The sequence below is a fragment of the Tetranychus urticae genome, chromosome 2, assembly GCF_039701765.1.
Source record: "Tetranychus urticae isolate SD_2017Ah chromosome 2, NJAU_TeUrti_SD_1.0, whole genome shotgun sequence".
Lineage (NCBI taxonomy): Eukaryota > Metazoa > Arthropoda > Arachnida > Trombidiformes > Tetranychidae > Tetranychus > Tetranychus urticae.
The window spans coordinates 15,072,965-15,099,827 of NC_142959.1; the positions used below are offsets into that span (position 1 = coordinate 15,072,965).

At 33.2% G+C, this 26,863-nt stretch overlaps 8 protein-coding genes and 1 long non-coding RNA gene across 10 annotated transcripts; 7 read left to right on the forward strand and 2 right to left on the reverse strand.

The window, feature by feature from the left end:
• The first annotated feature begins 1,880 nt into the window (after positions 1-1,880).
• On the forward strand, positions 1,881-5,481 carry LOC107370737 (uncharacterized). Of its 2 annotated transcripts, none has more exons than XR_016199133.1 (8): positions 1,881-2,032; positions 2,154-2,369; positions 2,657-2,734; positions 2,812-3,033; positions 3,168-3,246; positions 3,472-4,386; positions 4,481-4,883; positions 4,993-5,481. It is a non-coding gene; the product is annotated as an uncharacterized LOC107370737 (long non-coding RNA). The 2 variants fall into 2 exon arrangements; XR_016199134.1 differs by having other exon boundaries at positions 3,472-3,792; positions 5,131-5,481.
• A 60-nt stretch (positions 5,482-5,541) lies between these two features.
• LOC149093966 (chymotrypsin-2-like) lies at positions 5,542-7,021 on the forward strand. Its single transcript, XM_089268264.1, has 2 exons — positions 5,542-5,938; positions 5,994-7,021. The coding sequence occupies exons 1-2, from the start codon at positions 5,685-5,687 to the stop codon at positions 6,592-6,594; spliced, it is 855 nt and encodes a 284-aa protein (XP_089124390.1). The 5' UTR covers positions 5,542-5,684; the 3' UTR covers positions 6,595-7,021.
• Positions 7,022-8,107: 1,086 nt separating this feature from the next.
• LOC107367207 (uncharacterized) lies at positions 8,108-11,078 on the reverse strand. Its single transcript, XM_015934891.3, has 2 exons — positions 10,843-11,078; positions 8,108-10,733 (listed from the first exon to the last, which is right to left on the reverse strand). Exons 1-2 carry the CDS (start codon positions 10,879-10,881, stop codon positions 9,027-9,029), a joined length of 1,746 nt encoding a protein of 581 aa, XP_015790377.1. The 5' UTR covers positions 10,882-11,078; the 3' UTR covers positions 8,108-9,026.
• A 642-nt stretch (positions 11,079-11,720) lies between these two features.
• Positions 11,721-12,920, forward strand: LOC107371690 (clotting factor G beta subunit-like). Its single transcript, XM_089268465.1, has one exon. The coding sequence runs from the start codon at positions 12,190-12,192 to the stop codon at positions 12,823-12,825; it is 636 nt and encodes a 211-aa protein (XP_089124591.1). The 5' UTR covers positions 11,721-12,189; the 3' UTR covers positions 12,826-12,920.
• A 2,602-nt stretch (positions 12,921-15,522) lies between these two features.
• Positions 15,523-16,745, forward strand: LOC107367219 (chymotrypsin-1-like). Its single transcript, XM_015934902.3, has 2 exons — positions 15,523-15,923; positions 15,979-16,745. The coding sequence occupies exons 1-2, from the start codon at positions 15,673-15,675 to the stop codon at positions 16,580-16,582; spliced, it is 855 nt and encodes a 284-aa protein (XP_015790388.1). The 5' UTR covers positions 15,523-15,672; the 3' UTR covers positions 16,583-16,745.
• Positions 16,746-18,459: 1,714 nt separating this feature from the next.
• LOC107363831 (chymotrypsin-2-like) lies at positions 18,460-19,646 on the forward strand. Its single transcript, XM_015931099.3, has 2 exons — positions 18,460-18,826; positions 18,882-19,646. The coding sequence occupies exons 1-2, from the start codon at positions 18,579-18,581 to the stop codon at positions 19,483-19,485; spliced, it is 852 nt and encodes a 283-aa protein (XP_015786585.1). The 5' UTR covers positions 18,460-18,578; the 3' UTR covers positions 19,486-19,646.
• Positions 19,647-20,753: 1,107 nt separating this feature from the next.
• On the forward strand, positions 20,754-22,201 carry LOC107363817 (chymotrypsin-2-like). Its single transcript, XM_015931083.3, has 2 exons — positions 20,754-21,115; positions 21,187-22,201. Exons 1-2 carry the CDS (start codon positions 20,868-20,870, stop codon positions 21,794-21,796), a joined length of 858 nt encoding a protein of 285 aa, XP_015786569.1. The 5' UTR covers positions 20,754-20,867; the 3' UTR covers positions 21,797-22,201.
• Positions 22,202-22,762: 561 nt separating this feature from the next.
• Positions 22,763-23,371, reverse strand: LOC107371711 (hemoglobinase-like). The gene has a single exon (XM_015939860.1). The coding sequence runs from the start codon at positions 23,369-23,371 to the stop codon at positions 22,763-22,765; it is 609 nt and encodes a 202-aa protein (XP_015795346.1).
• Positions 23,372-24,954: 1,583 nt separating this feature from the next.
• On the forward strand, positions 24,955-26,717 carry LOC107363807 (chymotrypsin-1-like). Its single transcript, XM_015931079.3, has 2 exons — positions 24,955-25,659; positions 25,736-26,717. The coding sequence occupies exons 1-2, from the start codon at positions 25,427-25,429 to the stop codon at positions 26,358-26,360; spliced, it is 858 nt and encodes a 285-aa protein (XP_015786565.1). The 5' UTR covers positions 24,955-25,426; the 3' UTR covers positions 26,361-26,717.
• Positions 26,718-26,863: the final 146 nt, after the last annotated feature.

Consider the following 26,863-nt stretch of genomic DNA (forward strand, 5'->3'; position numbering starts at 1 on the left):
TAAATTTAGCTTTGACAGTTTACTGGCCATTTCACTGTAATATATATTGCATCAAGTTTACCTTTTGTCTCTGTTTTGCTTTTTTCCCTTTTTATTTCACCTTCACTCACTTTACCTGAATGGTTATGGTTCTGCATTCATATTGACTGTTTATCCGATGATTGACGATCTTTCATTTTACCTTTTACCTTCATCATCCCTGCCAGTTGGAAGAAGAAGAAGAAGAAGGAGAAAAGGTGAGAAAATTTAGAGATTTATTCTTGTTCCAATTGAGCTTTCCACCCATCATAATCCACTTTATTTATTCATCGTTCCTCCTCCATCTCCACCTTCATCTCCTCCCTCTTCTTCATCATCATTTCTATTCATCTTTCACTGAATGGAAGAAGAAGAAAAAGGTTTCAAAATTATATTAATAAAGTAGACGAAGGTAAATAAAGGTAAATAATGAAGAAAGGCATTGTTAGTCTTATACCATCTTAAACATGTTATACATCTTGCCCTTGGGCCTTTTCATTGGATACAATATCTCAATGAAAAACACTGTTAACCTAAAAAAAGGAGATTCAACAAAAGTTGTGTTTATGTGAAAACAAACAAATCAGGTTTACAAATGCATTACAATGGCTTTCCATCATTTTGTATGTATTTTCATTTTAGGTAACAATCAATTTACTCATGATATTAAGTTGATAACATTTTCTGCGATTCAATCTCCATGTAATTGTAAAATTGTTCAATTGCTTCAAAGTTTAAGGTTCAACAAAGACTGGTTATTAACATTTGGATGAACCCATTCTTAAACCTTGTCACTGTACAAGGTTTACCTTTAAATTTTATCGTCCAATAGACTTGGACATTTGTTAAGGTCAGCTATTAATAAAAGATTGGCACATTTTTTATTTCTTGGGTTTTGTCAAAGTTTAAAAAATTGCGATTCTCTTCATTTAAAGTCAATTTTTAAAGACTGATGTTTCCATCATTCACTTGTCTTGTGCATCTATACCCATTGATATCTGGTTAATTGTGATTAATGATGTTTATATTTTCACTTTTATTTTCTCCTTCATTTATGTTGATTAATTTAATCAAACTCAATGGAGGTTACAAATTGAAATTTGTTTCAATTAAATCATTTCTTCTTTTCCATGTTCATTCACTTCAACCGTTGGTGACTTTTACCGTAAAAAAAGTGACACTTTATTTTTATTTTTTACCCAATTTTTTGTCAACTTTTACGGTTGTTATTAATACATTAGTAAAGACAAATGATCAAGTTGATGAAGCTGATGAGGATGGTAAACAGCAATAACGATATGGTAAATGATGACAGCATTTTTATCTACATCTGTACATCATATTGTTATTAACTTTCCTCCATTTCAACAATCTGATTTGCTTCAATAATCTTCATATCAACATGTCAACAAATATTGAGATGATCATTTGGAAGACCTTTAGTTTTGTCTCTCTGTTACCCAAATATTTACTAGACTCTCATCTTCAATCTTCATCTTTATTCATCCAAAAGAAATTGTTTTTTTTATTTTCCTTTTTTTCATGGCAAAAACATTTTCTTTTATGAAATTATGAAAACATTTTTCCTCTGTTTTTTGGGTTATTATTTTAACCAAATTGAATTGAATGTTGTTTTCGCGTTCAAATCAATCAGAATTAAACTCTATTTAATTTAATTCAATTGATTAACTGTCTTTTTCTCTACTTTAGTAATTACAAACGCAAGAAATGATTATTTGATAATATTAAGTTTATTTAAATTTGGCGCTTTGGTCATCTTAAATGTTGTTGGACTCATTAAGGGATCGGGTTATGTATCTGTATTTATTGATTTGTTTGTGATCAATTTATTGCATATCTTTTGATCAATTTATATCTTTTGATTGTTTTGAAAGCGTTTTGTTTTGTTTTTTAATTGCTTTTTGTCTTGGTTTTTTACTGTGTAATTAACAATTTATTTGTCAACCTAATTTCTAGTGTTTGTTTCCTATTTATCTATGCTATTTAACCATTGGTATGATGATTCAATTATTTGCTGTGTTTGATCTTGTTTTTTGTAGGTCTTATGGTGGCAATTAATTTACTAAATTTAACAGTTGTTGTTATTGCTTTTACTTTTTTTAATGTCTAATTAGTACTATTAGGAATCTTGGTCTTGTCAACATTACCAGTAAAGTGTTGTATTTCAATTGGAAACTGACTTGGTTTAAATTTGCAAATCTTGACTTAAAGCCAGGGAAAAGGAAAGGTTCGCTCAATTTGATTGCCTAATTAATACAATTTACATGGATAAAGTCTTGGTGACACTTTTTATGAAATGATGAAGATTAATAGTGATAACTAATTATCCGGTAAAGTCAATTAATTTCAATTTAATTAATTTAATGCAATTAGAGTGAGAATCGAATTGTTTCTGACAAAAATTTAACCTTCCTGTTGTAATGGAGTAAAGACAGAGTTGCTATTTTTTTGTCATATTAGAGCCTAACTTGTAAAGAAGAGGCTTCTAGTTTAAAGACCAACTAATGGTTAAAAAATTGTTTAATTGAATCACAATTAAATAATTGTATTTGAATAGCCACACACATGTATTTAAACAACAATCAAATTAAACTAACAAAACTCCTTTCTCTTTCAGCTACCAAACTGGAGCCTTCCAATGGTTACTGCCTGTGTATTACAAGCAAACATGGTAAATGGAAGCTTTTAACATAAAGTAAGAATAGGCTAAATTGGCTTTTATTTGTTTTAATTGTGAAAATAATGTAATAATGATTTTTTTATTATCAATAGAATGGTCTGAAGACAACAATTAAATGAAAAAACCATTAATTCTAATTATCGGTTGGTTTAAATGATGAAGGAGGAGTTGACAAGACAAGGGAAACAATAATAAGCAAAGATCAGTGTGACTCTGGATCGGATTAACCAAGTGATAGTGAAGATGATATAATATTGCTGGAGTAAAGAAGAATGAAGATGTTGATGATCAACTATTAAGTTGAACATGATCTTGTGAGTAAACATTGACTCAAACACTTAACTTGATTTGAGATGTTCTTTACTCCTCTTTTTTTCTTCCTTTTCCTCCTCCTTCTCATCATCACCATCATCTTTCCTTTTTCATTCAATTATGAACTGCGAATAAGACAAAGTGTCCATGGAAGAAATTAAGGAAAGCAAAGCAAGCTGGAAATGAAGACGATAATCTTGATGATGATTGCCGTAGTAAGTTGTCCCAAGATGCTGGTTAAATCTCTTCATAAAATCTTCCCCAATCATCATCTTTTCCTCATCATTATCTCATCTTTTTTTTCTTACTTGACTCTTATTATGATCCAGAATAGATATTTATATTATTATTGCTATCATCATCATTATCATTATTATAAGACATATTTCTTTATAACTTGATGGTCTACTCATTCTCATTTTTTTCTCTCTCTTCTTCAGCTTCATCTATTCTCATGGTATTCCCATTATGATGACAAATTACAGTGATTACCAGAGACTGGATAACATCGCCTTTTATTACCACTTTTTCACTCTATTCTTGCTTCTTCATCAACATCTTCCTCCTCCTCAACAATAACATCAACATCATCAACAGCAATAACAACAACATCAACAGCAATATGCTCATCATCTTGTTGGCCATCATCAACCAATCAACCTGAAAAACTGTTGGAACCAGAGAGAGGAGAGGGAAGCCAAAAGAAGAGAAGAGGAAGAAAAAACCTTATTCCTTCACTTTTTCTCTTCCTTTAATACACTGTAAATGACTTGTTCAACTCTTCTTCTTCTCCTTTCGAATGATAAAAGATGATGAAGATTATGATGGTAAAATCTTCCTTGCCTATTAAGTCACTATTATCATGCCATTGAACCATCATCATGATCATTCCTTTGTCTTGTTCAATATCTTGTTGAGCGTTGTACATAAAATTTGACAGAAAATGATTTTTATCGTCAATTCTGTCTTTCAGTAAAAAAAGGATAAGAAGAAGAAAACAAATCTATGCCATTTTGATCAATATAGAAAGAAAAATAGCCCAAATTAAGGTGGAAATCATCATCATCATCAACATCAGCTTTATCATTTCCTTTTAAATGATAATATAATATGGAAGCTCAATGGGCTAGACTTAAAGAGATGAAGAATTGTAATGATAAAAAATGAATTCTCATTTTTTATGTTTTCTCAATTGAAATGAAAGATTCCATTAAGTGTTCCTCAACTCTTGCCTTTCATGCCATTTGATTGATTAAAGGTGATCAAAGTGTACATTATTGATCATCTTAAAATGATTGGAAATTAATATTAATCTGATTTCTATTGGTACACTAACCTTGTAAACTTTATTTCAAGTAATTACTTTATTGATACAAATTGATACACAACAAATGCATACACATTGATAGCTAAATGTTGATAAATATTTGTCTTTCTACTCTTTTTTAGGTCAGGATTGTTCAACTGACTATCAAGTGATAAATGATGCTGCAAGTTATTTGCAAGATCTTTTTGGTATCCTAAAAGTGTCACCTCGCAAGTATGAAAAGCACAGGAATGATGACGAAGTCGAGAACGAAAAGCAAAGGAACAAAATAAAATAATTAATAATCAACTGGCAAACATCAACAACAACTGCAACCAACGATGAATAAATTAGTCGATGGAGAAAGTTAAAGCTTGGTAAATGCTATAAATGATGGAGATAAGTAAAAAGGATTATTTATCCTGATGGAGAAGCAAAAGTTAATGAAAAGCTGAAGCAAATATTTGGCACCTAAGAAGGATGAGACTAAAAGGAGGTAAAACGAGGAAAGATGCTCGCAAATGATTATGAAGCTCAATTAATTTTGTGAGTTGTCCAAAAAGACTCTTTTTAACCTCATTTCTTTCTCCTTTATCATCATCATCCTCATTCTAGTTGAAAATAAGACTAACCTTTCCTCGTTTTTTTTATGCAGCCGATTAATCGATTTTCCGAGTCTCATCAATCAATTCTCATGTCTCAAGAAGATGATGATGATGATGATGGTTAAAGAGAAGCTTACATTTACTGTTTCCACTTGAAACCTTATTTTCACATTCTTTTTCTTCTTTAGGACAGAAAGCCAAGGAATGATGATGATAGAGACAAGAGAGTATCCCGTGGATGCTGCTTTGATGCTATTGAATCGTGGATCTTGATCTAAGCATTTACACCTAATAGCATGATATTTTCCTCTTATTTTCATGGATCAGGACTGGATTGGACAAATTCATCGACAATATTGAAACTTACAAACCAAAAAGCTTACCTTTAACAGTACCTTTAACTTAGTCTCTATTAACTGCACAATTTCTTGTTTAATTGTGTAACAGCTTGGAAATATAATATAATTTATCGAAAGAAAATCATCTTCTAATTTATTTGATTTTACATTTGAATATTAAATTTGTGTTACCGCCTTCAATCAATCTGGATAGATATTTATGACTTTTTAAAGTTAACTTCTCACACATTAATTAATAAATCAATATGTTTTCCCGAGTGTTGTATTGGTTATATTATATTTTAGTTTTAACTTGGATTGAGACTCAGATTATTTGCACATTTCATTATTAATCTTTTAGTTTTAAAAGTCGAGTGTTTACAGTTTAATTAAACTTGTCAGAAATGATCAACATTGTAATTTTGATGATAATTTTATATTCAAATTTTGTATCAACGACAGAGGTCGAGAATACAACCGAGACCGAGTACCACGAGAAAATTGCTTATGGTCGATATGTTTACGAACCAGGTGCTTATCCCTTTTATTATTCAATTCAATATCCAATTCTCAGTCCAACAGAAGGATACGTTCACGTCTGTAGTGGAGCATTGCTGGGCAAGAGACTCATGATAACAGCAGCTCATTGTCTTGTCAAGTAAGTTTTAAATGAACACTTGAATGTATTCGTAAAAAACCTAACCCATTTTTAGTACCTCACATATTCCCCTATATCGTGTTTTACCCAACTATCGAAATACACCGCTGATTTTACCTAACGATCTAGTCTTCAAAATTGAAGACTATGAGATACATCCAGGGGCTAATCAGGGTATATTTCCATTTAAAGATGACATTGCTATTGTGCGTTTGGACCAAGATGATCCTCGACCTGGTGTAAATCTTCTGAAGCCTATTATACCACTTCATCGTTGTTTACCAGTCAAGATGATGGGCTATGGTTACACTGAAAGTGGTGATTATCCGTATAGATTAAAAGATGCGACTGTTTTCCTGCTTAGTGATGAAGAGTGTCTCGATGTCTTGCCATATCCTATCTACATTCCAATCAGCAATATTTGTGTTTCTAATAGCATTGGATCAGCTGGATGTTCTGGTGACTCAGGTGGACCTTTAGTTCTGGAAAACCCACAAAATGGTAAAAGCTATCTTTATGGTGTTCTAACTGGCGGACCCGATCCCTGTCGCCAGTCAGACATGACTACCTATGTTAATGTTTCAGTGTATTTATATTGGATTGATGCAGCTATGTTAAGATTATCTCGTGATGAATTGAGATCCGATTCTGATTGAATGTGTTCAACCTTCAATGGATACAAAATGATTCAAACACAATCAAATTGGATCAATTTATTATGCCAGTTGAACAATTTTTGTACCTTTTGAAGAGTGAATCAAAACAAGAATCAATCTTTTGAGTCTTTTTTTGTAATTTGTATTCATAAAAATATAAAAATTACCAACAAATAAACTGTTTCTAATATTGTAAGCATTAGATGAACAACCAATGAAACCATATGAAACATTTCAAGCAACAACATGACTTATAAACCTGATTACTGTCGACGCCTCATCATCTTAATACCACCATTAATAACATATTAAATTGCAACGGCAAAATCCTATTATTGTTAAATTTAAATTCCGTTTCTATTGCAATATCATTTTGGAAGCCAATCTTTTGCCTTTAATTGCATTAAATGTGAATTAACATTTGATACTTGAACGTGTTTACACACAACAGCTCATTACTTATTACATGTTATTATGAACATGATTTCTGGGTTGTTATCCATCATTTGTTGGTGAATATTTGGAAAGCTTTCTTCCCTGTTTTGCCTTTCAACAGATTATATTCAACTTGAATTTTAAAGCCAATTTGTGCTATTAATAGCAATCCACTTTTTGTTCAGTTAATTTCTTGTTACGTCGATTAATTGTTATCTGTTGCAGTTAATGAGAAAAGCAGAGTTAATGACTAACAAGGAGCAAGGATTAAGAGTTAACCATTGAGATTCCTTGAAATCTAGGGTTTTTTTGATTGTCAACAAAATTGCTAGTTACTCAAGACTTTATTTTTGGATTAAAGAAGGAATTATGATAAAAGAAGAAGCTCAAGATTCTGATGAAGCTGATGATGGAACTGAGGGTGATAAAGAAACAAGAAGAGATCATAAATGTCTTTGGGATGTCACCAGTTTTTTCAGATTCCTTTAAGCACCATTAAGAAAAATGAGCAACGTATTAATAAAACATCTTAACTCTCCTCACAAGATTGATTTGTTGAACACTTTTGTACAGTAATTATCATCTTCATCATCTTCTATTTATAAATAATAATGAAGATGAAGTGGATGAGAGAGAGACAGAGGAAGAAGAGAAGCAAGATTAACTTATAACAATTGTAAATTAATTTCTTGTGTCTCTATTTTTCTTCTCGTCAACCATCTTCAAATGTACATAACATTTGCTATGTAAATGGGTAATGTTAAACCGTTGCCACTAATTTCATTGTAAATCATTTGTAATCTTATGCTGATGCTAAACCGTCAACATTACTATTGCATGTGGTTAGTTAATTAATGTAAACTAATGTAAATTGGAAGCAGGAAAAAAGAGATTAAATGTTTATATCTCAATTGATCATCAATTGTTTCAATATCAAGTCTCAAAGACTCTAATTGTGAACATAATCTTGACCGTTTTCATCCTTCATTTGGTTCAACGTAATTTTCAATGTTGACTCAAAATTGATGGTCAGCGATCTGAGTTTGCCAAAAAATTAATAAATGAATGACAAGGTTGATTTAACTGTTTTTTTTGTCAAAATGATCATTTTGGTTTAATTAACTTTTGTTGCTTCGTTTTTTTGCATATTATACTTTTTTTGCTTGCAAATTGGTTTGTTGTGTGTGTGTGTGTGTCTTTATACAACCATTTGAGTTGAAAGTTTGGGATTGACAAGCAAGTTGATTTACCACTTAAACAATTGATTTCACTGTTGTCAATAATCAACTGATTATCTGTTGCTCTCTTCATTGAGATGTAAGGCAAAAATGTATCAATATCCAAATTGGAAAAATAAATCAGCTTTCAGATTTAGCTTGAATTTAAATTTTGGTTAACAACAGTGAGTGGGTGAGATTAGAAGAGATTGGGTTTACAATGCAAAAAATCGCAAAGGTTAATTTTTGTTTTATCCAAAACTTTCACCTCAAGTGTATTGTATTTGAATCACATTAGCAAAATTAATCGCATTCATTAATAATTAAATTATAGTTGAATTTAAAAACAATTTAGGTAATCAAACAGTTGCTTTGTGTGTGTAACATGTTAGTTCTGTTTTTTGTCTTGTTTGATTTTGGTTGGTTGTTTACATATTAAATATGCTTTTGTAACTTGTTCAGTTCTATGCTTTTTTTTGGTGGTGAAAATGATGACAGTAATAACCATGAAGATGATGAAAAACATAGATTGAATTGTCTGATGAAAAAAAGTATGATGGATTGACGAAGCAAAAATCCATTGTGAGCAAAACTGAAGACGTGATGATGATCTATTACATCAATGATAATTGCAATGTTGAGATAAAAAACCAAGCTTCGTTTATGGCCGTTTCTTACCGAAATGTGCTTTTGGAAAAAATTTCTTTGTTCAAACCAAAAAGCTTAAATGACTACAAACACACCTTTGATAATGATAAATAAGAGAGAAAATGTTTTTTCTTAAGGCGGAATTGGTGGACCCAAACGTCCTGCATAAGGTCCGTATGGAGGATAACTCAAATTCATCTGGGATCTAGGTGAATGTGAAGGTGGAAGGTTGGGCGATCCTCCTAATCCATTTGGTAAATTGGTGAATGGTTTGTACGGATGATATCGATTTACTGGATCAAAAGCAGTCCTTCTTAAGCCAGCGATGGGACTTGTTAACATTGGATCAAGATGGGGATATTGACCGAGAAAGGCAAGAGCAGAGACTGAGGTTGGATCAGAAGAGGTGTGATTGCGAAGATGTTGATGCAATTCTTCAGCGGAATTGAATCGTTTACCGCAAAAGGTGTTATTTACCACCCAATTACATGTATTGAGTTTATTCATATTTACATTTCCAGGTTGGTTCACATTTGAGGGATTGTTTGAAGGATTATTTGGATTTGAAGGGTGATGGGGTGAATGTAGTAACGGATAAAATGCATTACCATGAAGGTAAGGTGAATTGGCTTGAAGGGCAGCTGCTAAATTAAGAGATGAAGCCATTGAACCGTGTGAACACTGAGTACAACCAGCGGCACAGGCTGAAACTTGTCCTAGTACGTTGGATGCGGCAGCAGCATTGAATCGACAGCCTGGGCAAAAGGGATCACGGCACACGCTTGGTGAATGGCAGTAGCCAGCCACAGCGGCAGCAGCAGCATTTAACCTGGCAGCGGCTGCAGCAGTTGATGCTGGATCATGTTGTGATGCATGTGGATGGTGTGGAAGGCCCAGGTAGGGTGAAAGTGATGAATATGGTACAAATTTATTAACACTATCTACATTCAACTGATGGAGTTTGGATGATGGTGGTGTTTGGTGAGAGACGGATGCTGTTGTTGAGGTTGGTGTTGACGATGACAGGGTTGATTTTGATACTACGGATGGAGTTGATGAAGTGTTAGACATAGAGGGTGTTGAAGATGAAGATGAAATGGAGGATGAGGTTGACTCTAGTGAATTATACTTTTGTATCTTTTTATTTGTCTCATCGTAACCATTGCTGTGGCTTGTTGGTGGGCTTCCTCCATTGGTTTCACTTTCTCGTTTTGAAGAAACTGATTCAGAGGGTTTTGAGGTAATCACACTATTACTGTTATACTGGTTATCCTTGTTATTTTTGTAGGTATCACTATTTAAAGGTGATCTTGAGCTTTGTACCTGCTGTGGGTAATTATGGTTGAATACTGAATGACTTCTAGAGTCTTCAATACACGTCCTTTTATTGGTAACATGATCTTCATAAGGCTTAAATGAAAACTTTGTTGGTTCACGATTACCATTTACTGAGCCTGCACTGGTTCCAGTGTAATTAGGAGAGGAGTGTGTTGATCCATTGCTAACAATAACATGAGTTGAATTACCATTCAAGCCAAGGTTAGTATTACTTGATCCAGGCACTGAATTGGCACTGATACGGCTATTTGAGGAAACAGATAAAGTTGATTGTTTATCTGATCCATTTCTTAAAGGTGAAACTGACAAACGACAAGAATCATTGCTTTTCCTAGTAGATTCAAGGGATGAAGAAGAAGATGACGGTGAAGTTGAAGATTTTGATGAAAATGATTTGGTATGATCAATGGATGATTTGGTTAATTTACTAGTTGTTGTGTCAACACCAATATTCCGACAAGTTTCAGCCAATAATGCTAATGGGCTTTTACCATCATCATACTGTGAAAATTAAAATAAAATTTTCAATTATTCAAGAGTTAAAAGGTAAGAAAAATGATTCTCAAAAGAGATCAATCAACAATAAGATAAAAAAAGATGAAAAACTAACCCGAAACTCGGATTGAACGAGATTATTATTCGACGACATATAATCAAATGATGAAAAAGATTTCAGACTGTTGATATTGATTTAACGAATAGACAATCCGTATGAGAACACAGTGATTAGAACAGAAAAAAAATGTTAACAAAAACGATAAAATAGCATTACATTGGACTTGTGAAGTTAATTGTATATAAACAAATTGAACAGGAATAAGTTCAACTTACAACAAAGTTTACCTAAATGAAACTAACTGGGTAAGATTAAAGTAAGAACCAATTTAGTTGTAAACCAAAAAGGACTTTGAAAGAGCATTTACGGACCTGCGCATAAGCTCTCAAATTTACCTGTTTAATCTGCAGGGTGTTGCCATCTTGTGTGCTAATTTTAAATGAAATAATTTATCAATTTATCTGTTTTTATTATTGTTCAAGATTCCAAGATTATAAGTTGACAATGTGACGAGTAAGAAATTGTTTAATGATACAATGATTCAATTTGTTAAATGTTTAAGAGGAATGCTGTATGCTTTATGATTATGCTTTGGATTTGGATTTAACAGTAAGAGTTAACAATTAGAGATGTTAGTTAGATGTTGAAATGTTAATTGTTATCGACTCTTGAATGTTAAGTCGTTACCCATGATTTGTTTTACTGTATTATGAACCATTCCATCCATCTGAACCTAATGTTGCAATGAAGTCGCCCGTTCCATTCTAATTACTCCTCTCATCATTTACGGTCAACCAGCTTTTACGTTACGATAAAATTATGATAACTTCACATATTTTCTTGCTTAATTGTGTAACAGCTTGGAAATTTAATATAATTTATCGAAAGAAAATCATCTTCTAATTTCTGTGATTTCACATTTAAATATTAAATTTATGTTACCGCCTTCAATCAATCTGGATAGATATTTATGACTTTTTAAAGTTAACTTATTCAACATTAGTTAATGAATCAATATGTTTTAGTCGAGTGTTGTATTGGATTGATTTTAGTTTTAACTTGAATTAAGACTCGGATCATTTGCACATTTCATTATTAATCTTTTAGTTTCAAAAGTCGAGTGTAAAATTCGTAAAGCCAATCAGAAATGATTAACAGTTTAATTTTGATGATGTTTTTATATTCAAATTTTGTATCAACAGAGTACTACGAAAAAATTGCTTGGGGTTCATATGTTTACGAAGAAGGCGCATATCCTTTCTATCTTTCTATTCAAGAACCGGTTGGCGGAAACCCGAAAAATGGATACTATCATGCCTGTGCTGGAGCATTAATAGAACCAAGAATCATGTTAACAGCAGCTCATTGTCTCATGAAGTAAGTTTTCAATAATTTACTTGCATGCAATCATTAATATTCTTACCCATTTTCAGTGACACACTTATTCCACTTATGCGCATTTTACCCAACTATCGAAATACGCCGTTGATTTTACCAGGAGATCTAGTATTCAAAATTGAAGCCTACGAGAGACATCCAGGTGCTGGTTCTGTCTCATGGGCAACAGCTAAAGATGACATTGCTGTTGCACTTTTGGACAAACCTGATCCTCGACCTGGTGCAATAATTTCGCGGCCCGTCTTACCGCTTCATATTTGTTTTCCAGTTAAGATCATGGGTTATGGTTACACTGAAAGTTACGATCCTCCATATAGATTAAAAGAAGCGATTGTACTCAGGCTTACTGATGAAGAGTGCCTCGATGAATTGCCTTGGCAGTACGCTCCAGGTTACAGTCTTTGTGTTTCTAATAGCATTGGCTCAGCTGGATGTCGAGGTGACTCAGGTGGACCTTTAATTTGGGAAAATCCAAAAACTAATAAAACCTTTATTTACGGCGTGCTATCTATCGTTAGCTTTCAATGTGCCGATGCACCTTTTACTATCTATGTTGATGTTTTAGCATATAATGATTGGATTGATATTGCTGTTTTCAGATTAACAATTCATGATGAATTAAGATCCGGTTCCGAGTGAATATGTTCAACTTTCAACGAAATGATTCAAATAAATTCAATGGAAGGACCAAATTGGTTATTGGTTACCATTTGAAGATTGGATTATCACTTGAATCATTTGAGGCTCATTGTTTTTTATTTGTTTTTTATTCAAAATTTACAAAATTAAAAGCTCAACAAAAGATAAATAACACAATTGGCATAAATCTATTACTATTATGAAGGATTGATTGCACAAAAGATTTTCCTCTTTATGAGACCTACGTCCGCATAAAGATACACTCCTGCCCATAATTATAGATACACCAAAAATTCGTTGAAATTGAATAAAATTAGTAAATTGTGAACATATTTCTTGGCTTTTTTTTATTGGATTAAGTTAATCTGTATGTGAAAGAGTTATTTTGAAGCTTTGGGAAATTTTTCTTGAGAAATATGGCTTAAATCAAATAAATTGGATTAAAGTAGAGCTTTTGACTCGCGCTAAAATTATAAATACAGATGTTTATAATTAACTAATTAGGAATACGAAATGTATATAAGTTCAGGAAAAGTTGTTTTTAAGGTCAGTTTTTCGTCCTCTTTCTGAATATCTAGTTTTCATTTTAGTATTTCTCATATTTTTTGAAGGCCAAAAAGGCCAAATTAATGCTCTACATTCACAAGGTCTATCTTTGAGAAAAATTGCTGCTGAAATTGGTCGAAGCCATACTGTTGTGCAGCATTTTGTCAATTTGCGCGAGAATTATGGTGCAACTCCTCGATCTGGACGCCGTGAATCATTGAGTGATCGAGATAAAAGAAGTATTCTTCGATTAGCAGATCAACCTGGATCATCATCGAAAAGAATTGTCGCAGATTTGCAATTACCTTGCTCCAATAAGACGGTTTTGAAAGTGATTAGAGACTCGAATCTCTATGAATATTCGCAAATGGTGGCGAAACCTAAATTAACCGATGCCCACAAGGAAAAACGAATGGAATTCGCAAGGAATCACATAACATGGACTGATCAATGGCTAAGTGTTATTTTTTCTGATGAAAAGAAGTTCAATCTTGATGGCCCCGATGGATCAAGATGCTATTGGCATAAAATTGATACCCCGAAAAAAGTGTTCTCAAAGCGAAATTTCGGTGGTGGAACTGTGATGGTCTGGGGTGCATTTAGTTTTAATGGTGTTCTACCCATAGTTCGAATTACACCATCCATGAATTCAAAGGATTATATCGAAGTGATAAAAGAGAATTTGTTACCTAATGCTCGAAATAATGCTGGGAGTGATTACATTTTTCAACAAGATAATGCCCGTATTCATGTTTCTAGGGAATCGAAAGAGTTTTTCCTGAATAATTCGGTGAGATTACTTGATTGGCCTGCCTGTAGCCCTGATTTGAACCCGATTGAAAACCTGTGGGCCACTATGGTTAGGCAAGTTTATCCTGCGAATGTTCAATACAATAATGCTACGGAATTATGGAACGCGATTCAAAATGCTTGGTATAATTTAGACCCAGAATTATTGCAAACCCTTATTCGAAGCATGAATGATCGAATATTCGAAGTTGTTAAATTGAATGGAGCTCAAACTCATTATTAAATTGAATTTTTTGAACTGTATTTATAATTTTAGCGCGCGTACTTTTGAATATTTTAAGATTATCTAATCAATGAGTAATCTTACCAGAAATTTAAACATACCATTTTTTTCCTTATCTCAACCAAAATTAATTGCAATAATCAGATTTACCCTAACATTAATATTTCTCCTAATAAATGAAAAAAATAAGTGTATCTATAATTATGGGCAGGAGTGTAGCTCTGAATACACCTTTTGGTTAACTGTTAATAACAAGAAAGTGTCTAGTTGAAGACATTTGTAAGGAAGGTCTGTAAATGAATAGGGAAAATCTCCTCTTGGAATATTTTATGCAATGAACTTTTTAAATGTACAATAATTTTTTGTGCTGATTCCGAATATCTGTTTCGTTTCTCGATAAAACAACACGTTCGGAAGAAAAAATCATATTATGATTCGAAGGTTGCATTTTTATCACGTTAAAAGAGGTCGCTAAGCCAGTCGATTCTATTCGTGATCTATGTTATTAAGGGTACTGAATAATCTGGTGATGGTTTGGTTCCTGAATTAATAGCCAAACAGGGTGTTGCATTGGCGTTTAATAAAATTTAACGAAATCCAGTTTCTGCAATTTTCAATCTGTTTGGCTATTTTTTCAAAGCTGCAATCAACACTACATTATTCAACATACTCAATAACATTGATTACGCTAAGATTAAGCTCGCTTAGACGGCATCTTCAATATTTTCACAGAGACACTTATTAATCGCTGTTCGAATTCAGTTTTTTACAATTTACAACCCTGTTTAACCTTCACTATATTATTCAGAATGCTTGATACCATTGATTATGTTAATATTTAGCTGGCTTAGACGGTATCTTCATTATGTTTAAAAGGTCACTAATACTATGTGATATTTAGATATTTTGGCCGATATCTCAAAAACTATGCATGCTTTAAAAATAGATTTATTTTATGAAATTGGCATTAAATTTTGCGTCTGTAAAATATCATTTCAACAGAAATCGAGAACAGGCGATTTTGAAGATCCTCCTTCTGTGATATCACTTTTAAATATGCAATTTTTGTTACCGCCTTCAATCAATCTGGTTAGATATTTATGCTCTTTTAAAGTTAACTTATTTAACATTAGTAAATGAATCAATATGTTTTAGTCAAGTGGTGTATTGATTTGATTTTAGTTTTAACTTGAATCAAGACTCGGCACATTTCATTATTAACCTTGAGCTTTAAAAGTCGAATGTAAAATACATAAAGCCAATTAGAAATGATTGGCAGTGCAATAATTTTGATGCTGTTTTTATATTCAAATTTTGTATCTACAGAGTTCGAGGAATCAACAGAGTACTACGAAAAAATTGCTTGGGGTCGTTATGTTTACGAAGAAGGCGCATATCCTTTCTATCTTTCTATTCAAGAACCGGTTGGCGGAGACCCGAAATATGGATACTATCACAGCTGTGGTGGAGCATTAATAGAACCGAGAATCATGTTAACAGCAGCTCATTGTCTCATGAAGTAAGTTTTAAATAATTACTGTTATGCAATCATCAATATTCTTACCCGTTTTCAGTGAATCAGACATTCCACTTATGCGCGTTTTACCCAACTATCGAAATACGCCGCTGATTTTACCTAGAGATCTAGTCTTCAAAATTGAAGCCTACGAGAAGCATCCACATTTTGATTCTGTCCCATGGCTAACTGCTAAAGATGACATTGCTGTTGTACTTTTGGACAAACCCGATCCTCGACCTGGTGCAATAATTTTTCGGCCCGTTTTACCACTTCATATTTGTTTTCCAGTTAAGATCATGGGTTATGGTTACACTGAAAGTGGCGACCCTCCATATAGATTAAAAGAAACGACTGTATTCAGGCTTGATGATGAAGATTGCCTCGATGAAGCGCCATGGCTGTACGCGCCAGGTTACAGTCTTTGCGTTACTAATGCCATTGGCTCATCTGTATGCCGAGGTGACTCAGGTGGACCCTTAATTTGGGAAAATCCAAAAACTAATAAAACCTTTATTTACGGCGTGGCAGTTATCGGGTTTTCTCCATGTAAGGATACACCTTTTAGTATCTTTGTTGATGTTTTAGCATATAATGATTGGATTGATATAGCTATCTTCAGATTAACAATTCATGACGAATTGAGATCCGGTTACGATTGAATATGTTCAATTTATGGACACTTATTGGAATTTAGCACTAAATTGATTTTTGGTTACCATTTGAAGATTGGATTATCACTAGAATCAATTGAGTTTCATTGTTTTTCATTCGTTTTTTTATTTAAAATATACAAAATTAAAGGCACTAACAAAAGATAAATAACACAATTTGTATAAATCTATTACTCATTAGAAAGGATTGATTACATAAATGATTGACCCTTTATCATGTTAACACTGAGACCCGATAAAGATAGATTTGAATAAACCTTTTGGTTTGACTGAATTGTATTTTATTGTAGATATTTTTCAAAAACGCCAGATCATTTGTCATTGAATGTTTTGTTGCGTTTAACGCAAAATAACATTTGTTTGACTCATTTGAACAAAAGTATTAATGTCCGCTTTCAGAATACAATTCATTACTTGTCTCTTGATTTAAAATTATTTCATTGCATTAGCTCAATGGTTAGACAGGACAGTTGGACAGGAAGGTTTGAATGAGTGGGATCGAAGCTAGATTTGGGATTATTTTTGTTTTAATTTGTTTTTTAACGAGCGTTAGCGCAAAATTTCCGCCAAATATGACAATTTCTCTAGGCGTTCATTGAATGGCGTCAGTGTGTCACTAGACTGGGTATACAGGGTGATTACTGGAACATGGCCTTGTGTTTCTTTTCTAATATTTTCTTCATCTCTTCTTCAAATGTAATCTTTAATGGTGGGGAAACAAAAATATGCCCTTTTGATTTTTTTTGCGAAGCGCTGGCAATGCTGTCTACCCACATTTTTATCTTCGTTTTAGGCCATTTGCTATCTCTTGATCAACTCAGCAGAAATTTTCATGTTTTTTCACTGTCTGTTACCCGAACTTCGGTAGTTGATGATTAATATTCCCTATCAAAATTATCGTTTCTGTTGAGGTTATCTTGGTTAAGGTCAATAATCGAAATCGCAACAAAAATACACTTGTGGTTAGATAGCGGATCTGACCACCGACTTCAGAAATAGATGCCAGGCGATCATCGTAAACGAAAGCTGACATGCTTCACATTTTTTTGATTACTTCCCCACTATTCAAGGTTATTTTTAGAAAGTATAAACTTAATCAAATAAGAAATAAAGAAAATCCTCGAAGAACGCAAGGACATGTTCCAGTAACTACCCTGTAGTAGACAGTAGACAATTGACAACATAGCAAGCAAATCATTCTAGGATGGTTAAAAAGGGGTTACTATGGATAGTGGAATGAATGGCGTGTATGAAAAATCAAGACAAAGTTTAGAGCGTTTGCAAGCGTGCGGCTTAAAAATGCTCTTAAAACGCATATGACGACTTGTTTGGTTTGCTATGACACTTAACGCTCAAGCAATATCTGTGGCTACTGTCAGAGTAAAAATGGTGCTAAAAAGTCACTGAGTTGTTCTCATATTGCAACAACCAGTCAGTGTTTAGGTTGAACTGACCATCGACGAGAGTTTCGTTTTCCATCATTGTCAGTTGAATTTCGAACTTTGACCTTGATTTTCTCAAAAACTGCTAATCATAGAGAAAAAATTCTAACATAAAAAGTATCTCAATCTAGCCTCTATCAGCCTACGAGGTCTGAGAGCTTCATAATTATTTCATAACTGTAAAGTAATTTATCTACGATATTACCCCCATACATTTTTAACTTGATAGTAGGTGATTGAGGACAATGCCTTAATAGTTTACAATTAAAACCATGTAATGGTGAATGATTTATCAGAAAGTCTTCTTCTAATTTCTGTGATTTCACATTTAAAGATTGAATTCATGTTACCGCCTTCAATCAATCTGGATAGATATTTATGATTTTTTAAAGTTAACTTATTCAACATTAATTAATGAATCAATATGTTTTAATCAAGTTGTGTATTGGATTGATTTTAGTTTTAACTTGAATTAAGACTCGGCACATTTCATTATTAATCTTTGAGTTTTAAAAGTCGTGAATTCGTAAAGCCAATCAGAAATGATTAACAGTGTAATTTTGATGATGTTTTTATATTCAAATTTTGTATCAACAGAGTTCGAGGAATCAACAGAATACTACGAAAAAATTGCTTGGGGTCAATATGTTTACGAAGAAGGCGCATATCCTTTCTATCTTTCTATACAAAAACCACTTGGCGGAAACCCGAAATATGGATACTATCACAGCTGTGGTGGATCATTAATAGAACCGAGAATCATGTTAACAGCAGCTCATTGTCTCATGAAGTAAGTTTTCAATAATTAACTCGCATTCAATCTTAAATATTCTTACCCATTTTAGTGAATCACAAATTCCACTTATGCGCATTTTACCCAACTATCGAAATACACCGCTGATTTTACCAGGAGATCTAGTATTCAAAATTGAAGCCTACGAGAAGCATCCACATTATGGAACTATCCCATGGTCAAATGCTAAAGATGACATTGCTGTTGTACTTTTGGACAAACCTGATCCTCGACCTGGTGCAATAATTTTACGGCCCTTCTTACCACTACATATTTGCTTTCCCGTTAAGATGATGGGCTTTGGTTTCACTGAAAGTGGCGATCTTCCATATAGATTAAGAGAAGCGACTGTACTCAGGCTTGATGATGAAGATTGCCTCGATGAAATGCCGTGGAATTACGCGCCAGGTTACAGTCTTTGCGTTTCTAATGGCGTGGGCTCAGCTGGATGTCAAGGTGACTCAGGTGGACCTTTGATTTGGGAAAATCCACAAAATAATAGAACCTTTATTTACGGCGTGCTAGCTATCGGAAGGTGGGATTGTCGCTTTGCACCTTTTACAATCTTTGTTGATGTCTTATCATATAATGATTGGATTGATATTGCTATCTTCAGATTAACAATTCTTGACGAATTGAGATCCGGTCTCGAGTGAATATTTTCAACTTTCAACGAAATCATTCAAAAAAATTCAATGGAAGGACCAAATTGATTTTCGGTCACTATTTGGAGATTTTATTATAACTTGAATCAATTGAGTTTCATTGTTTTTTTCTCGTTTTTTTATTTAACAAAATTAAAAGCCCTAACAAAATATAATATAAATAACTAATTTGTGTAAATCTATTATTCATTAGAAAGGTTTGATTCCATAAATGATTTTTCCCTTTATTATGTAAAGCAACAACTGAGACCGAAGTCCCCATAAAGATAGTTTTGAATACACCTTTTGATTTGACTAAATTGAACACATTTGGAATCCATTACTTTTCTTCATTATCATTGGTCAAAACATCAGCTTTGTTAACGTTTAAAACCTCTTGACTTCGTCTACTAGATCATGGCACCAAGTAAAATGTTTAATGTCGCTATCGATTACTTGATCCAAAAAACTTGCAACACTTTACCCGCAATTGTCTTTAACTTTGCTTAGCAATTTTGCATTGTCAGGTTACTTGAACATGGCTCCAACATGCATTAATAAAAAGTTTTGAGAGGACCTTTACCCATTATAACACAGACTGAATCCAACCAGAAATCGATAGTATAACTTTTCTCGTCATTAATATCCTAAGCATTGAGTAAAATTGAATATCTCGATCGTAGGATTTTCAACAATTACCTCGGATACTTCAGAGTATCTACCGAAAGAGAATAACAAAAATAATTTCAATTCATTAACAAGGCTGCCATTATTGTACATACCGAAAATGCCACAAAGTTAAAATTTGATTAAGGAAAGGAAATGACGTCGAGGCACTGCTATCTCGTGTTCACTCGTTTTCAATTCTGTTCTACATTTTTTACAAAATGAACAATAGTTTCGGTCTGTTAATCATTTTTCAATGTTATATTGCAGTGAAATATGGAAAAAAATAAAAAGTATGTTAATCAATGTTTTTAATTGTGAAATATGATACAAAAAAGAAAAAATATTTATGCAATATTTTTATAGAAATCACAACAATTGCATGTTTTTACTAAGCTGATTACAAATTTAATTAATCACCGAAAAAAACTTGATTTTACCTAAATATTTTATTGTATAATATGAATTGTATCACAGCTTGTTGATGATATTGTCAAACAAAATCGTCTGAATATTCAATTTTTATAAACCCCTTCAATCAACATGGATAGTTATTTGATACTTAGCGAGTTTAACTTAACCAACATTAATTAATGAACCAATCTGTTTTGCCGAGTGTTGCATTGGTTTGATTTTAGTTTAACTTGGATTAAGAGACAGATCATTTGCAGCTTTCATTATCGACAATTGAGTTTCAAAAGTCGATTGTGCAAAATTTCATCAAAGAAATGCTGAACAGTGCAATTTTGATGATGTTTTTATATTCAAATTTTGTATCATTGACAGACGTAGAAGATTCAACAGAGTTTCAAGAAAAAATTTATAAGGGTAAAGATGTTACCCGAAAAGGTGCATACCCTTACTTTTGTTCCATCCAAATACCAAATGACTCTGATGTGCGTCCATATGAACACTACTGTGGTGGAGTATTGGTGGAAAGAAATATCATGCTAACAGCAGCTCATTGTCTTATCAAGTAAGCTTTAAATAATTATCCAAATTTAGCTTGAAAACACTAATCATCACATAATACTGTTGTATTTTCAGTGCCTCACTTGTTTCACAATTTCACATTTTACCCAACTATCGACATTCACGGTTAATCGGCAAGAACGATCCCATTTTCAAAGTTAAAAATTATGTGATACATCCAGATTTTTTAAAACAACGACCAATGAGTATGTATGACATCGCTGTTGTACAATTGGACAGACCTGATACTCGAACTAATGCTAGGCTTCAACTGGCCTCCAGACGTCTTCCTGTTGATACAAAGGTTAAGATAATAGGCTTTGGGATCACTGAAAACACGTACCTATCAGAAGTACTGAAAGAAGCAACTGTAATCATAAAAGATGACAAAAAGTGCCTGGATGAAAAGACAGGATTTGAGTATGCTCCAATTTATAATTTCTGTACTCAGAATAGCGTGGGTGCAGGTGGATGTTATCGTGACGCAGGTGATCCTGCAATATGGGAAGATTCACGTTCTAATATAAGTTATCTTTATGGTGTGCTGAGTAGCGAACAGACACCCTGTAGAAAGTTCCACACTGATGTCTTTGTTAATATTTTTGCTCATTTCAAGTTCTTAAATGATGTTTTTATACAATTTTCTCGTGATCAATTTGGATGCCCTAAACCATTCAATTACTGAATGGACATTCAGTTAATGAACTCCAAAATATAGCATTATGCCATCCATTGGCTTTAGACGAGCTTTTAAATATCGTAAATTATATCGTCTGATCTGACCAAAACAGCTTACTGAGAAAAGATTGCTAATACAGATAACATAATGCAATGTTGCACAAAAAATGAGAAAAATTAGCAACTTTGAAAGGTCTTAAATTATCGATACCTTTTTCAATTTGTATACAATATTTTTTTGTGATAAAACAAATATGGTCAGTTGATTGTATGTTATTCAGAGATGAATTATGCATTGAAAATTTCGAATTTGCTGCAATTATTATTGTTAATGTTTTTTTGTTTCAAACTGTAATTACCTAAATATGCGGCAACATAAACATTAAAATTTGATTTAGTTAAGGTAAAGGAATATTTCATGAGTGAACTTTATCATAATCACATAGAAAGACAACAGCTACAGAAAGACCCATTGCTTTTTTGGATATTGAATTTTACAAATTAGATAATAAACTTGAAATTAATTTTAACAATTAACAATCGATTCTTGTTAGAAATTTAAAGCTGGTTAAATAGCTGACGAATACAATGTAAAAACGTTTATTACAAAGTACAATAAAAGAAGTTAAAAGTTAGAGGTTAATAAAATGAATTTACATGACATGAGTAGAAAGATGATTGCTGCCATCTGAGTTTACATTTATTGAGTACAAAATTGAAAATATTTCAATAAGATATTGTTCAAGCAAAATTTTTTATTCACTGTTATTCAAATGTTACATTAATTAACTGAATTTAATCCTTTATTATTCATAACGAAAGCAAGGCAATTTCATTTACTTCAAAGATTTTAAATTTTGAGTTTACATCAGACAATTGCATCGAAACATTGATTGCATTAATTGCATTGATTACTAATGTGATGAGCACAAGCTCTTGACCACCAAAGAGTATCCTTTATGATTGCAAAGGCTTAAACGTTTTGACAAAACATTGTTAGCATTTGAACAGAATCCAGCTCTGCAAAGTTCATTGATAACATTTCTAATTGCTCTGTCATAGAATCGTCTTCCTTCAACAATGGTTGATAGTTTAGATTTAACTTGATCACTTCATTGTCTTTGGCCATCTCCAGTCGACGACCCCAATAGTGCAAAGGAGAACCTCGTATACTGACAAGTTCAGTTACTTGCGGTTTAGTCCAACCTAATATTGAGGCTTGACCTGATTTAGAATCACCTTTAAACTCGCCAATTACCTCGTTTGCTATATCCTTAGCACCATATTGTTGTGGAGCTGATCCTTCTACTTTTTTAACGAGGTCTTCATACTGAGTTTCAAGTGTTTCTTTAGTCGGGTCATGATGTTCAGTATCCTTGAACCAAGCATATGCAAATTCATCACTAAGACAGAGAGGAAAATCTGGTTTATCACAAAAACTTTCCCATGTTGGTTCATCTGGTTTAGCCGATGATACTCCGTATACGTTAATATTGGGAGATAAAATGTTTTCAAACATTGAGCCAGAATTACGAGTTGTTAAGTAAAAAGTGAGTTTACCATACAATTGGTGCCCGTGCATATATGTTATGGTTTTATTGAGATAATCGGAAGTTAATATTGAACGTGGAAAGCCAATTATTCCAGTATCCCCATGATTATTGAATTAGACTAGTACATGATCTTCTGGTCCTGCTGTTAGTACTTTTTTGCCCTTCTTGGCAAGTTCCTTGTCTCTTTTCAAAATTTTCATGAAATTTGCTAGATTAACTGCATTGCCAGTTCAGTCTTTACCATATCCAGCATATAAATCAGTACCATTGAGTACCTGGGAAGGGTTATTGGCAATATCATCAGGCATTATATGAATTATAATTTCAGCAGGAACACCACGACTCCTAGGCATATGATAAACATGGCATGCATCTACTTGTAGAACAGATTCTGATTCATCATGCAAGTTAGAATTAATTTCGTTGCAATATCGTACTAAACTTTGAGATATCGTTAATCCTATTTTTCTCGAATGAATAAAGACGTATCAGGACTTGTGATGCTCTTTTCGTACTTTCTCATGAGTACTGTATAAGGAAATCTTGATATTTTCTCTTTTTTACTGATTTCTAGTTACTGCATTATCCATGGTAAGACTGAGCAATCATAGCAAATCTGACAACTAAATTCAATTGAGTTCGTGTTATACATTTGTATAATAGAAATGCCAACCGTTTTCCACTGTTCCTCCAATTAATGTTCACTGAATCTTGACCTAAATCTAACTTTAATTTATTTGCGATTCGTTGGGACTTTTCCCATAACTCTCTTCACTTCAAAAATATCTTTCTCATTCATAGCATTAAACTATCTTCAACCAATACATAAAATAACGAGATATTGAATGATGAAAAATGCAGAATGTATTTTGCAAATACAAAATCCACAAAATTATGTTTTAGCATAAAAATTCACAATCAAGCTATTTTTGATGAATCGCATTAAAATTTCATTTTTTATGTAAACATGATACTTGAATAAGCGTCGTGTTTATTATATTATATTTCTCTAAAATATTATTTATTGTTATTATTTTGAATACTTATCAAAGGCTCGAAAGTAGTTATATAAGGTCTGATGTACCGAATCGATGAAAACTGACGTAATCTCTAGTCTCCATCACCATCAATGTGCCTTCATCTTCATCTTTAATTGTTTAATTTAGTTTATTTATTTTTTTTTGTTTAAAATTAACATTAATTTGATTAATTATGCCAACTCATTTGGAGTCAGCTCTGATCGCCGTTCCTGCCTTTGTACGCCGCACCATCAGGCAGGCCATTGAAAAAATCCGGCCTTAGGAGGACCAAGAGGCGCGGATCGAGAGGCTGCGGGTCCAAAACAGCGCCTCCAAATCAGGAACCAGGAGCTACGAGCTGAGGTAGCCGAAGGAAGGATTGAACTGGCCGAGAAGGACCAGTTCATAACATACATCGACCACCGATGCCAAAGAGCTTTTGGGTTCCCTCGAGAGGAGTTCCAGGACCGGTACCTGGATTGGGTCGAACACAGAGTTCGCGAGCTTGAGTTGAGAGACTCAAGCCGAGGCCTCTAATTCTGTATTAATTTTCATTTTCATTTTCATTTTTTCATTTTTTCCCGGCAAAAAACTAACACTGTAGTACGATATCATTGGTTCAGAAGCGGATAGTTCGTTTGTCCCAGAAGCGGACTTTCCTGGAAAAACAGAGTTGTCCTGGAAAAACCAAGTCATCCTCGAAGAGGACCTTATAATACTACTCTCGAAGGCTTCGGAGATAAGTCTTTGCAGCGCTAAGACTAATTAAATAATTATATTTTAATGTACAAGTTGTGAAACAGCTTGAAATATTATTGTGCCACAAGAATATTATAATAAATTTATATTACCACCTTTAATCAATCTGGATAGATATTTGAGACTTTTCAAAGTCAACTTAGCCAACATTAATTAATGAATCAATCTGTTTTGGCGAGTGTTTCATTGGTTTCATTTTGTTTTAACTTGAATCAAGACTCATCTACAAGAATCATTAACAGATTCCATTATTAATCATTAAGTTTTGAAAGTCGATTGTTTAAAATTTAATCAAAGAAAACAGAAATGCTCAACAGTGCAATTTTGATGATGTTTTTATATACAAATTTTGTATCATTGACAGAGGTCCACGAGAAAATTGCTTGGGGCAACCAGGTGCACGATCACGGCGCATATCCTTACTTTTGCTCTATCCAATATCCAGATCATGAAGCCGGGCCATCGGGATACCGTCACTTCTGTGGTGGAACATTGGTGCAAAGGAGAATCATGATAACAACAGCTCAATGTCTTAGAAAGTAAGCTTTGAATATTTATACTAAATTTGAAGCTTAAAAAATACTGCTTATTACATGATACTTGTGTATTTTTTAGTGCCTCACTTGTTCCACAACTTCGCATTCTACTCAACAGTCAAAATTTACCGTATTTCGACCATAAAGATTCCGTTTTCAAAATTAAAAATTATGAGCTGCATCCAGATTTTTTGAAACAACGACCATACAGTATGCATGACATCGCTGTTGTACTATTGCACGAAGCTGATACTCGACCTGTTACTTGGCTTGAACTGCCCTTCAAACGTCTTCCAGTTGACACAGAGGTTAGGATGTTGGGCTTTGGGCTCGTTGAAAACGAACGTCCATCATTTCTTTTGAGAGAAGCGACTACTTCCATAAAAAACGATAGAAAGTGCCTGGACGAAAAGACAGGATTTGAGTATGCTCCAGTTTACAATTTCTGTACACAGAATAGCGAGGGTGCGGGTGGATGTTATCAGGACGCAGGTGGTCCCGCAGTTTGGGAAGATCCAAATACTAAAAGGAGTTTTCTTCATGGTGTGCTAAGCAGCGAACAGTCACCCTGTGATAAGTTTCACACTGATGTCTTTGTTGATGTTTTTGCTCATTTGGAGTTCATAAATGATGCTATTGTACGTTTTACTCGTAATGAATTGGGATGTCCGAAAACTAGAAAAGCAGAAATATACGATTACTGAATGGAAATTCAGTTAATGAACTCCAAAATATAGCATTATGCCATCCATTGGCTTTAAACAAGCTTTTAAATGTCGTAAAGTATATCGTCTGATCTGAAATGGGCGGCATATTGATCTAAAGTTGTAATTTTACACAAAAATGAGAAAAATTAGGACCTTTGAAAGGTCTTAAATTGCCTTTTCAGTTTAAAGACGATATTTTTTGTGATAAAACAAGTATCTCCTATGGATTGGAAGGGATTCAGATATGAGCAATGAAATGAACAAATCGAATAGATTCGTTAAACCATTTTAATTTTAAAATTGTTTGTTGCCTTGAGATTGAATTTTTCATCTATTTAATTTTTTGTGCTTTTTTTCTAAAAATATACAAAATTAAAAGTAATTACAATTTGTAATTTATAAATTTATGATTACTCTTAACACTTAGAATGGATCGATTCACAAATGATTTTTAGTTGAACCAACCGTGACCTTAATTTAGACAATATAAAATAATCATA

Bases quoted from the DNA above. Each gene is read 5' to 3' on its own strand.
- LOC107363831 (XM_015931099.3), top strand. From the start codon at position 18,579: ATGATTAACAGTGTAATTTTGATGATGTTTTTATATTCAAATTTTGTA. The intron at 18,827-18,881 runs GTAAGTTTTCAA...TACCCATTTTAG, and splicing joins GCAGCTCATTGTCTCATGAA to TGAATCACAAATTCCACTTA.
- LOC107367219 (XM_015934902.3), top strand. From the start codon at position 15,673: ATGATTGGCAGTGCAATAATTTTGATGCTGTTTTTATATTCAAATTTT. The intron at 15,924-15,978 runs GTAAGTTTTAAA...ACCCGTTTTCAG, and splicing joins GCAGCTCATTGTCTCATGAA to TGAATCAGACATTCCACTTA.
- LOC107363807 (XM_015931079.3), top strand. From the start codon at position 25,427: ATGCTCAACAGTGCAATTTTGATGATGTTTTTATATACAAATTTTGTA. The intron at 25,660-25,735 runs GTAAGCTTTGAA...TGTATTTTTTAG, and splicing joins ACAGCTCAATGTCTTAGAAA to TGCCTCACTTGTTCCACAAC.
- LOC107371690 (XM_089268465.1), top strand. From the start codon at position 12,190: ATGCAATCATTAATATTCTTACCCATTTTCAGTGACACACTTATTCCA.
- LOC149093966 (XM_089268264.1), top strand. From the start codon at position 5,685: ATGATCAACATTGTAATTTTGATGATAATTTTATATTCAAATTTTGTA. The intron at 5,939-5,993 runs GTAAGTTTTAAA...ACCCATTTTTAG, and splicing joins GCAGCTCATTGTCTTGTCAA to TACCTCACATATTCCCCTAT.
- LOC107367207 (XM_015934891.3), bottom strand. From the start codon at position 10,881: ATGTCGTCGAATAATAATCTCGTTCAATCCGAGTTTCGG. The intron at 10,734-10,842 runs GTTAGTTTTTCA...TAATTTTCACAG, and splicing joins TCGTTCAATCCGAGTTTCGG to TATGATGATGGTAAAAGCCC.
- LOC107363817 (XM_015931083.3), top strand. From the start codon at position 20,868: ATGCTGAACAGTGCAATTTTGATGATGTTTTTATATTCAAATTTTGTA. The intron at 21,116-21,186 runs GTAAGCTTTAAA...TTGTATTTTCAG, and splicing joins GCAGCTCATTGTCTTATCAA to TGCCTCACTTGTTTCACAAT.
- LOC107371711 (XM_015939860.1), bottom strand. From the start codon at position 23,371: ATGCACGGGCACCAATTGTATGGTAAACTCACTTTTTACTTAACAACT.